Source organism: Chelonoidis abingdonii, chromosome 9, assembly GCF_003597395.2.
Source record: "Chelonoidis abingdonii isolate Lonesome George chromosome 9, CheloAbing_2.0, whole genome shotgun sequence".
Taxonomy (NCBI): Eukaryota; Metazoa; Chordata; order Testudines; family Testudinidae; genus Chelonoidis; species Chelonoidis abingdonii.
In genome coordinates this window covers 67,407,073-67,419,930 of record NC_133777.1, presented here as the reverse complement: position 1 = coordinate 67,419,930, position 12,858 = coordinate 67,407,073, and the positions used below count along the sequence as shown (strand labels likewise).

The following is a 12,858-nucleotide window of genomic DNA, read 5'->3' as shown; positions in this document are numbered from 1 at the left end:
AGCCGGCATGACTCTCCTAGTTCGTGTCACTCTCATATTTGAGGCAGGCAGGTGAAGCGTTAGGGGGTCTTTTGCCCAAGGACCCCTACTGGAAAGTTAGGTACCAACCGGGATTTGAACCCCGGTCTCTCGTATCAAAGGGCGGTCTCCCGTGGGGTGGGCAAACTACAACCCACGGGCCACATTTGGCTTGCCAAGTGATTTAATCTGGCCCTCAAGCTCCCACTGGGGAGCGGGGTCTGGGGCTTGTCTTGCTCCGGCACTCCAACCAGGAAGTAGGGACGGTGGTCGCTCTGCACGGCTCCGCGCAGCTCCTGGAAGCAGCGCCATGTCCCACCTCCAGCTCCTATGTTTACAGAAAGCCAGGGGGCTCCACGCGCTGCCCGCATAGCTCGAATTGGCTGGGAACTGTGGCCAATGGGAGCTGCAGGGACAGCATATGCGGATGGGGAAGCTCGCAGAGCTGCCTGGCCACACCTATGCATAGGAGCTGGGGAGGGAACATGCTACTGCTTCTGGGAGCTGCTTGAGGTAAGAGCCGCGTGGAGCCTACACCCCTGAGCCCCTCCTGTGCCCCAACCCCAGCCCTGATCCCCCTCTTGCCCTCCGAACCCCACGATCCCAGCCCAGAGAACCCTCCAGCACCCCAAACCCCTCATCCCCTGCCCCACCCCGGAGTCCCCAACTCCCCATCACACCCCAACCCCATACATCATCTTGGACCCCCCACACACACCCTGAACTCCTCATTTCTGGTCCTACCCCAGAGCCCATACCCCAAGCCAGAGCCCTCACCCCCCCATGCCCCAACCCTTGCCACAGCCCTGAGCCCTCTCCCACCCTCGGAACCGCTCAGTCCCAGCCTGGAGCACCCTCCCATACCCCAAATCCCTAATCCCCAGCCCCACCCCAGAGACCTCATCCCACCTCCCAACTGCACCCCAACCCCCTGCCCCAGCCTGGTGCCCCCTCCCGTACCCTGAACTCCTCATTTCTGGCCCCACCCCAGAGCCTACACCCCCTCCTGAACCCCAACCCCAATACAATTTCCAAACCCAGATGTGGCCCAAAAGTTTGCTCACCTCTGATTTAGAAACTTGAAACTAAAGCCATACATTTGTAAACTCTGTGCTACTGCTGAGAAGAGTCAGAAAAGGAGAGTATCTGGTATTTGGTACAAGTGTTCTCAATGATGAGCCAACTACCGTATCTGCTTCTTAATATAGGAAAGAGGATATCCAAGGCAAATTGGAGTTCTTTTGTTTTGCTTTTTAAAAACAAAGCATAAGCATAGCTTTTCCCAAATAAAATTCTTATAAACTAGGTTTATGTTGCAATGTCCTTTTTAAGTCTATTTCTCTGATGGAATTTTATTAAGCTTGATACAGCCCAAAGTTAAAGATAGAAAGTTATGGCAAATATGCAACATTAAAAATACATTGTCTTCTAGTGGCAAGTAAAATAGGGCCTCATAAAGTTTCCACTGCATCCCAGTAGGGAGTTAAAGGTCACTGCTAACTCGAAGTTAAAAACAATGGGAAGTAGAGGATGTCATTCTTTTATATTTGCCCAGTGATTCTGTGTTTTCTTTGTACAAATTTATTTAGGAAACTGGGAAATCTAACAAACAATGAAGTGATTTCAAGGCTGCCTTGTTCCTCCCACACCCATCAGAAATCGGTTCATTCCACTTTATAAAATGTTTAATGTATAAAGAAAAATATTTGAACTTTCCAAGTATGTAAAATGCAAGTTTTCCAGGAAACTTTAAAATGAAACTGATAATTATTTTGTTTGTACTAAAAGAGTAAATTCCCCTCCTTATTAACCAAAGAACAGACAATAAAACTCATCTTAAATCAAAGCAGCTTAAAGTTATCAATTTATATATCGCTCAAAATACCAACAAAACAAAAAACTTACTTGAAATGTAAAACTGATAAATTGATACAGGAATGAAATATACATCTGAACAACTGGATGATTGTTATTAAGTCAGCAAAAATGTGTCACCCTAATTTTTAGGGGTCAAATTAAGCTGCCTCTGATGCACATGTACACTTGGGAAGAGGAGCACCTAGGCAGGATGTGGGCTTGTGGACTGTTCCCCATACCTCCATAAATTTTGAAGTTTATACTTATAATATATGGAGAATACCTATCTCACAGAACTGGAAGGGACCCTGAAAGGTCATCTAGTCCAGCCCCCTGCCTTCACTAGTAGGCCCAAGTACTGATTGTGCCCCAGATCCCTAAGTGCCTCTCAAGGATTGAACTCACAACCCTGGGTTTAGCAGGCCAGTACTCAAACCACTGAGCTATCCCACCCCCCCCAGGTAGGTCCTGGGACCAGGAGATTTTATTAATTTATATGCTGCCACACAACCCTCACAGATTTTTTGCCCCATGTGCTGGGGCAGCATGAGGACACTATAACCAAGCTCATCATGCAAGAGCTAAAATTAACACTGCTTTGGTCCTCAGCTCCCACTATGTGAGCAGGAGTGGAGAATGCTCTGCAGCTACGAGGAAATGCTTAGCACTTCCAAGTATCAGGTCCTGCAGCAATAAAGGTGACCTGCAAAAGCAAAAATAGGCCCTTAACAGCTGAAAGTGAAAGCTGAGTAACTGAATGGGGAAAAGATTTTTACTCAGAGTGTTTAAAAAATAACTTCATTTATTTTTGTTAACACCCAATTAATTTCAATCACTGTCATTTTGAAGAAAAAAAAATGTGTTATAGATTCAGTACCCTTTACCCCTTCCACTAAAATATGAACTTAAACAAGCCATGCTCCAAGACACCCAGGAGCTCCTTCAATAATAGTAGGGGAAAAGAAAGCTTCCTGATATTTCTAAAAAACAAACCAAGCAAATTCTCACACATGAAAAAGGGCACAAATCCAATTTAGGGGACAAGAATCTTTTGCAGTTCATCTTTCTCACATGTACACAAGAAACCAAAATCCAAATTCAGGGTCTAATAGCCAAATGACAGCCATTAAAATTAATGGGCTGATCCTACTGATGTCAGTTACAGAACTCTCATTGGCTTTGGTGGGAACAGGATTAGGCCCAATAGGAGCTGAGTAGCTAAAACTCCACAAAGGGTCTTTTAAGATGTAGCAGCTAATAAATAAAAATTGGCCACAATGTAATTAACTAAAACAAATTAATATTTCCTCTAGGCCCAGTCCAACACCGAGATCCTCCAGTGCATCCCTTGGGCCCATACATGGGAGATCAGGGGTTCTGTTGTTTTTTAAATTGGCAACATCATTTTATCCCAAATGCTACCTTTAAATCTTGATAATCCTACAAAAATATGTTCCAAAATATTTTGCTTTGTCAAGGGCAGCTCATCACATTGTCAGTTTTTAGATGTTGAAAAGGTACCAATACACAGACAGACAAGGTTAAAAACATTATTTAAAAAGAAGAATTTCAAATTAATTTGTAAACCACACTGAAATGGGAGAATGGGCATGATGTAATTTCAATGAATTAAAAAAGTCACTTTCTAACACTCTTCCTTTCTCCAGAAAGGCATACATACATGTGGAAGCTGCAACTACTGGTTTATAAAACACTAAACTTTTATGGAATGTTGAGTGACATATTTACAGATTTTACAACGAAGAGGAGAAAAGGGCCTGGGAGTTTGATTCAGGGTCAAGAGTTCAGCCTATAGCAGAAGGGGATGAGCTGGAAGAATGCAGACATCAGAGACTTCACTGTTTAATTTCATCCCCTACTGTAATGACCCTATCAACATAATTTACTGTGCTTTCAGGCGGGCATTTTCAAAAGGATCCTAAGGAAGGTAGGTGCCCAAATATCACTGAAAGTCAAGGGGATTGGGTGTATAACCTCACTGGCTGCCTTTATGGGGAAAAAAAAAAATCACAGCCTTTCCTATTGAGCGGTCAGACTATTTAGTAATACATATTTAAAAGTTCAGTATGCATCTTGTCACCCTCACCAGTTTCAGTTATGGTTAAACCATGATATCTAATTATTTTATACCAGAGATAGTTACATGCAGAAGGTCATAGAGGCAAATTAATCCCCGGTCAAACTCCATTAAAGTTATGGATGAATTTGGCCTATAAAGCACTGAATGCAACTCATACAGAAAATTCAAAGTTGGCCAGATAACAAGCAATCACATTTAATGAACACTCTTCTAAACTTTACTATCAACCTTTTAACTCCACGGATATTTAGCAAATATGTTTGCAGTTTGACTCTATTAAGTACATAGTACTAGATCACCTTCGAAAAAGGTGGGATGGGGTGGGAGGGACAGACAGACTGATGCCTTATGAAAAATTTCTATGAAATAATTCTATTTAGAAATCAATCTGCTCATCTAAAATATTTGCTTTAGGTTTCTTCCATTATTCTTTGGATGCAAATAAGGGCTTTATGTTTCTCTATTCATTATGTTTATTTCTGAAAAGTGCAGGATCCAGGGACTGACTTACTTGTTGTTAATGGAGCCAATTACAGAATCCTTACTTAGGTAAATAGTCTTTAGCACTGAAGAAACGGCCCCTTCTCCTCCCTGCCCCCAGATGCACAATACTTTAGAAGTGTAAAGTATTATTATTATACTCCTGTTCGGAATATCATAAAAATTGCAGTCACTAATGCTGTAAGGTTCTGACTTTGTTTCTGAATATGGATAATTACTTAAACAAGAAGAATGGATATTAAAAACATAAGCAACATATGGAAGCAAAATGGTTTCTAAATAGAATAGCTTCAAATGAGCTATGAGCAACATTTAAAAAAATATTTGGTTACACAAAAAGCTGGAAACAATATGGCCTTCATAGTCATACTGTTTGTAAGCTTTTTCTTATTTAGAGTGTACAATAGTGTTGTCATTGAACATGATCCAGGAGGAAGAATCTACATCTGGTGGGACTGTTTCACAGCAATGATCATTATTTACTACTTGTGTTATCACTTCACATTTTAAAAACTGAACTGTTGACACCTTAAATACTAAGGAGACCGGTGCCTTGAACTATAATTTCATACCATACAATACTGGGGAGCGAGGAAGGGAGAGAGGGAGAAATACTATATAATTAACTTTCTGATGAATTTGGGTTTGGGGCAAGGTTAAAAAACAGTGTGAGCAAGTGTATTATATCACTAGGATGTTTCTTACTGTGGATTTAGCCAAATAGGTTTACACATCCTTCTGTTAACTAAGATTTTAAGATAACAACAGGCACAGTGTGTTAAGCGAAATGACATACTGCAAAGAGAATGGAAATAAAATGTTTATTTTCAAGACTTTTCACATCAACACACAGGTGTAAGGAGAGAAAGAGCTAAGACACTTTCCACAAAGCCTGAAACTGGCAGGAGACTGACACACAGAAAGTTCCAGCCAGAAAGGATGAGGGACATGGCTGCAGGAGGCAGAGAGAAAAGAGTGTTTCACTTCTGTCAATAAGATATAAGCTGAAAAGAATCATTATGGAGTTAACATCATTCACTCCAAACATTCAGGGCCAAATCCTGCTTGCCTCTGCCACATAAGAAGCTGCACTGACGTTCAGAGATGCAATTCTTGTATGTTCCTATTCTATGTCAAACTCCTACTGACATTAGCAAAAGCAGGTCTGGGACCTATGCAAGGACTGGGAGTAGTAGTTCCATTGGCTAGTTTGAATGAGCTTTTTTTTTTTTTTTTTAAAATCATGGTATGCTCCCAGCAGAGCAATTTCTACATTGTGAGTGGCCTCAGGACTGCTCTTTGAATTGATGCTCTTCTACCTTCTATTCAAACCAAAATCAAATCAAATCATAGCGATCTAAAGAAACATTTCGATTTCAACATGCAAGGCTGAAGTAAAATTGAACATACCTCTCAACGCATCAAAGGCCTAGTTATTTAAGTTTGCTTCATATCAACTCAAAAGGAATTTACAGTCCACGGGCAAAGAAAGGATTTGTCCTTTCCAACAACAGAATCAAAAGGCAGCCTGGGAGTCTAGACCCGCAGGGAGCGAGAAAGGTTAGAGTGTCTCAGCGTGGGAAGGATCATCTCAGTGGGAGCAAGGATCTCTATACAGGAGGGCTGATGTCAGTGGAAGTGGGAGGGAAATGACGGTGAGTAGGGTTGTCATGGGAATGATTGAGAACTGACTTTGGAAGGAGCAGAGAGGAATCAGAAGAGAGCTGGATGGCCTCAGTGGGAGTGGGAACACTACATGTGGGAGTTTCAAAGAGAGGGAGAGCCCACCATGTGTTCCCAAGGGAGGGAATGCACAGCACAAGCAGGGCAGGAGAGCATGATAGTCTCCATCATGTGTGATTAAATACATACAGATTATATCTGATTAAATGAGAAAGTCAGTGTACATTGTAGCATTAAAGAGCCATTAATTAATGGACTATTATAGATGTTATTTCATGTTTGTTAAACTACCCAGAAACGGACAGTTCAACAGGTTTTGAACTAAGAATCCTTACTGTTTCTAAAGCCTTAGATTTCATCTGCTGGTCCCCAACCAGCAGATAAAATCAAACAGCCTTTTACAACTTGACCTGCTTTTACCTTAAAATATCAGAGCCTTTGGTTTACTGCCCACTCCCCAAACACACCCCCTGGTGTGTGTATATTGTTGAAAATACTCCTTGTCAAGGGCCATACAAGAAAAAGAAAATATTACACAAGTAAATTAACTGTGGCATGAAATACAGAGTGAATGCATGAGAGCACGGTGAAGTACAAGGGTTCATTGACATGATGTTGGGACAGCATATTGCTCACAAAGAGCAATGCCATGAGCAAGCTATGCAAGTCATTCTACACAAGTGCCAATTAAACATTTACACCATATCAACATTTCCTCTGCTTATGCCACATTTTTAACTGAGCAAATATATTAATGTTTTAGACAGGGGTTTTTTTTAAATGTATGGATTTTTTTTAAATCCTCCTTTCTGTAAAGCCAAGTATTTTAGTACCATGAGTCCAATTATATAAACGTCTGAGGGAAAGAAAAAAATATAGTTGGTACATTTAAAATGTACATACAAGTATCAGAGCCTTAAAGTCCAAGATCTTGGGCTCTTTTGGGGCTAAAAGCAAGTGCTATCCCATTGGTACCCTGGGAATCTGTGCTTTCCAACAGTATTCTATGATAATCAGACCTTAAACTTGTCACTGTTCCAGGGCTAAATATTGCAGAGCCTGCCCAAAGACCAATGTAATTTTGGATTGAAAATTCTATATTTCGGGGGCAAAAAGGAAACATTTTTTGTGGCAGATTCATTTTTTTAAGATGTGACACTTATTTGAAGCAGCTCAGAGATTACCAGTGTTAGAACGTCTCATGGGAGTATTGATTAATGGGGACAGGTGAGGCCACCAAATGCTATTTATGATATGATTTCTTCGCATATTACATGGATATCACCACAACCATTTATGCCAGATATAGATATTGCTAAATACATGTATGCCTACATACACTACACAAAGTATTCTGCAAGATTACTTTGGAAAAGATTTGATTTTTTTCCTTATTAAGAAAGAAATGTTAATCTTTGTAGACATATTTCATGGATGATGGGAGTCATGAAATACAGTGGGAAGACATTTTACATTTAGTGATTCCCTGCCATCCGATCTTAATGGATATCAGACAACACTCTAGAATAGATATAGAATAAATCTCAGTATCAGCTAGCAGGAGAGAGAGAGAAAGAGAGTCTAGTCTTTGACATCTCGGATTTGATTGGGTTTTTGTATGGTGCTTTTTTACTTGAAAGTCGTACGTATTATAACCAACATACTGGTCCAATGAAAGGGATTACATCATCATAAACATTTCTACAAATGGTAGTGAAAACAGGTGATGCACACACAGTGGGCCAAATTTTGTTCTTATGTGTAACTGTGACTTTCCTGACTTCCATATGTAACAGAGGAGAGTTTGGCCCAGGTATGAATATTGCTGAGAGACAGAGAAAAAATGTTACTCAGGCAGGTAACTGCTGTACACACAAATCAGAGGCATTCCAACTACCGTATCACATGATAATCATTGGCTCAACCTCATGAGGTGCTGACCATGTTCTGCACAGTGCTGAGTGCCACTGAAGGTGTCCAAGCACTTCAGAGAGGGTTATCAGCCCTTTGCAAATGTTTAATGGTTTGCGGTACCATGCTCATTCCCACAGTTCCTCCTCGGGCCAGAGTTCTACTAACTTCAAAGTTGTATGATTGTATGACCTTGCACCAAATACAGCTCCCAACCTCCCACTGGCTTCAATGGAATCAGGACTGGGCCCCTTAGTCTCAATTTTCCTGTGCTCTGTTTCTTTGTAAAATAATTTTACTGTGTCACTGAGAGTAGGTGACACAGCAATAGTACAATTCACTTTTATACACAATACAATTTCAGTGACAACATAGTTGTAAACTAACATAGTAAGGATAGTAAATGTGATAACAATATACAGGCTAATAATAACAGCAGAGAAAGTACAGTTCTATGCTGTTTTACATATCTGAAGGATAGCACAGGATTTTAAACAAGAAAGCCAGGAGGTGGAGAGGTGAAATCACATTAGTATTAAATTGATCTTTCAAAAAAACCACTCCCATTAAGGAAAAATTATCATTTTGCAGCAGTGTTGTCAGCGGTAACCTATCATCAAAGCTATGAAATATGACTTTTTGTGAAAAAACCTAGACAATTACCGGCAAGATTAGAGTATGAACGTGAACTAAGATCAACTGCATGTCTAGCTGAGTTACCTCCGATGTCCCTGTCCCACTAACAAGCAATGTATTCATAAGCATCTTGAAAACAAAAAAATAAACAAACTGTTTTCTTCTTCCCTGGATTCTCTGACACTGACAATATGTATTATTTAACAGAGTAAACACATAGAAGACTAAAGCATCTTTAAATGTGAATGTTATATGATTTTCTTGTTTAAAATGCTGAGATCCTTCAAGCATATACTTGAAAATCAGAAAAAATAAATGAAAGCTACCCAAACAAATCTCAGAGTTCTGATGACAACATAAATAACCTGTATTTCTTTATTGTAGTTTCCATGATTCCATCAGCATACTTTGGTGTGTATGCAGTCTCATAGCTCAGTTTCTTGTGTCTTATTTAGAACACAACTACAAATGTTAATTTGGCAAATAATTGCTCTAGTTATTCATCCTATTACCTATATAGTTTCTTCTTACATCCCACATTTTTTCAACTCTATGAAGTGACATTGTTATATTTGGGGGCAAGTAATTTAAGAGAATCACCCACACCACAGAAACAAATTGTTGTAGTTCACAATCAATAATGTAGACACATTCTTAATATAGATTGTAAAAGGCTCAGAAAACTGTACAAATTATTATAGGTATTGTAAGCTGCAAAATGTTGTGACTCTTTGTTAGTGCCTTTCTGTATGTCATACCTATATCTTATATTTACAGCATGTGTATCTCTTAACAGATATCACGGTAAGCCAGGGATCAGCCATGTTATATAATAGCCCCTGTGCATCCATAACTTGTCTTTTCATTTGTACTTATTTATTTCTACAAAATGCAGAATGCTTCAAAAAACTGAGAAAACAGTCAACCACAAAAACTATATTAGCAGCTTAACAAATATAGGCCACTCAGAGAAAGTAAATATAAATGAAATTCTTCAGTGCTCCTAACTTATTTTAAAAATCACAAATTCTTTATGCTTTCAGTATGTGCCTTTCTGTGAGGCACACTGGAATTATGCTATATGTATGTATACACACACTAATACTCTACAAAATAGCTTGTCTAGAAAAGCAAGCAAAGTCAACAAGTGGTAAATGTAAATCAGAACCCTATCCAAAAATTCCTGTTCCAGCTTTCTGAGGGGAAGAAAGGGTTTAAAGTGACCGGCCCATTTACCAGATAGTTTTATATGGCATTGGTATTTTGCACCCCAAATGGAAAGCACAAATAGCAATATTTGATAAGTCAATAACAGATGTAAATACATGTTAGTTGCAGTGCAGGCTCACACAAGCCTTGTCCCACCATAGAAATCTCCGCTGCCGAATGCAGAGGGCCTATCTCCTTGCCTTGATCTACTAGATTGACACGGACATTTAAACAACTCTCTTTTTCCACTACACCAAAAACTCTTCCCATGGAATGAAGAAACAAGTTTGGGAACATCGACAAAATAGCTTCATGAGACTGATTAGTTTATAAACTAACTAACTGCTCAAGCCATTAAAGGTTTCCCACAATCAGCTTTCCCACTCAGATAGCCTCCCTGGGTCAAATCAGTGGAGCCAACTCCTGTTCTGAGAGAAATAGTGCTTATATGTCTAGCACTCTTTTTACCTTCAAGCTGGATCTGCTGGTCTGGGTGTCTGGCTCCATTCTCTGGCTGTTCTCCCTCTTGTCTTTCTTAGAGGAATTAGTCCTCACCTTATAAGTGGATGTGTTGGAGGATTTAATGAATAATCCCGGGACAGAGTTGCCTTGCTGTTGCTGAGACATGGTTGTGTTGGTCTGGTGAGGGGAATTGGACTCCTCAGACTCTTTGCTACTGTGATAAACCACCCTGCTGTCAGAGATATGAATGCTTGGAGCACAGCCCATGCTTTGTGACCACTTCGGGAATATTGCTAAATTTTTTTTCCTCTTTCCAGTGGGTCTTTTCCCTTTGATTATTATTATAATTGTTTTGTTTGTTAACAGGTTGAATCTCCTTCCTGCTTCTCCCCTACGCTCGGGAGCATTGTCATCGGTCCTTTCTACACCCCCAGAAACGTGTGTTCTCTTCCTCCTCCAGGAAACCGGGATCCGTGGCGCTCAAGAACAGCAGCGGGGCTGGGAGGGGGTTCAAGAGCTGGCCGAGTTCATGCTTTCACCGGTTCTCTCTTTCAAATGAAGCCATCTCAAAATCGCAGTAGGATTTTCTGTCAGCCCGGGCAAAGGGACGGGGGGGAGGCAGCCACACCAGCGTCTCCTCGGACTAAGCGCTCAGCGCCCTGAACATTGGACCATTTCCCTCTCCGTACTAGCCCACAGAACCGAATATTTTCCACTGGGGTTTGCAAAGTGTTACAAATTAACCCTGGGGGCCTGGGGGGGAGTCTCCCCCCACACACCTTGTCTCCCACAGCCCTCACCAGGCGCTGCGTGTCGATTTATCCCGCTCACCAAGATCAAGACCCGAGCCTGTTCGTTGCCTTGCGCCTTTTTTTTTTTTGGAGGGGGGGAATCAAACCCCCCCTCCGCTCCCAAGCTAGAGGGTGTTCCTCGATCACGCTCCCGTTCGATTCATGTTCCTCTCCGTCCTCCTCCGTCCCCAGAGCCGCCGCTGCCGCCGCCGCCGCGCAGGCTGGCTATTGACATTCACGGGCTAGACTCCTCTTGGCGAGGGCTTCGGAAGGAAGATTCCCCCCTTCGGAAACAGGGGGGTTCTTCTATCCAGCAGAACATTCCATGCCGCGGGGCTAGCCAGCCAGCGCTCCCGGCTGCACTGCACCAGCCTGGCAAGGGGCGGCTGGCTGGGAGGGACGGGGGAAGCAAGCTCAGAGGTTGACTCGGGGAAAGTGGGGGTGGGCAACCATAGGAGCAACCCTAACAAAAATACTGCATAACTCAGAGGGGGGCTGTTGAGATCCAGAGGAGGAGCCGGCTCAGCTGGCAGAGGCATCAAAGGGCTTCCTCCATGTTTCGTGGTCACAGAAAAGATGCAAGACGTTGCACACACATTAAAAAAAAATTATCCTAGAGTCCCATCTCCGCGGCATGCATTAAAATGGCGAGAGGTTTAATTCCCAGGCATTCGCTCTCCCTGCAGCTGAGGCTGGACAGGAGGAATGCCTCTCCTCGGCGTCTCCTTTCCTTGCTCTGTGCCTGTGGATGCTGTTCTTATTGATGCTTCTCAGCAGCAACCCCCCCTCCCTTTCCTGCCCCCCCGCCCTCCAAAGCTGCGCGCTTGCGAGGCTTCCCCTTGCAGTTCTGCCCCGGTGTTTGACAGCAGCGGCGGAGCCAATACAAGCACCCGCCAGCGGTGACCTCCAGCCTTTATTGGCGTCAATGCAAATGAGCCGGCGAGGGCCAATCTGCAGCGGCCCGGTCGATGCCAGGCGGCCCCGCGCGAAGGAGCGAATTTCAAACTGCTCCCGTTGCCGCCGGGCCCCTGCGCACCCACCGGGGGCTGGTCCCATCAGCGGCAGCAGCGCGCTCGGGGCTGGTCCCCGGCTCTGCACGCCAGGACCAGTGCACTGAGCAGGACTGTCTCCACGGGGAAGCTGGGGCGCCACCTGGTACGAGCCCCTTTGAGGGCTAGAGTCAGAGGACCCTACCATACTGCCCTGGCTTTTCCCATTGGTTGCAGCACCTGTGGTGGCTGGGAGCTAGGACTGGCTCCATTTCGAGCTGTGCATCTGTCTGCCCATCCCCAGGCATCACCAAGCTGAGCCTCAATCTCCTCATCTGTAAACTGAGGGTGGTGATGATACTTACCTACCCCAAATGGGGGGGTTGTTTGGTTCAGGGTCCTAACCTAAGGCAGTGCTATTCAACCTTTTTTCATTTGCAGAACCTTACACATTTTCAAATGATGGCATGGACCACTTTGAAAATCTTAGACATAGTCTGCAGCCCCTCTGAGGTCTGTGGCTCACAGACTGAAAACCACTCTCCATGGCAGCTCCCACTGGTGGTTCCCTGCTCCGGGCCAATGGGGGCGACAGGAAGCCGCAGCCAGTACATCCCTCGGCCCACCCCGCTTCCAGCAGCTCCCATTGGCTTGGAGGGGTGAACCGCAGCCAGGGGGAGCAGCAATCGGCCGAACCTGC

The 12,858-nt window shown here is 43.1% G+C and overlaps 1 protein-coding gene across 1 annotated transcript in view; it reads right to left on the bottom strand.

Annotated features, from left to right (window-relative positions):
• Positions 1–11,957, bottom strand: part of PDE8A (phosphodiesterase 8A) — a 193,869-nt gene extending 181,912 nt beyond the window's left edge. The window contains exon 1 of the mRNA XM_032790623.2: positions 10,385–11,957. Within this exon, the coding sequence (XP_032646514.1) occupies positions 10,385–10,645 (261 nt within the window). The 5' untranslated portion in view covers positions 10,646–11,957. The remainder of the gene's footprint in view (positions 1–10,384) is intronic.
• Between the last annotated feature and the right edge of the window lie 901 nt (positions 11,958–12,858).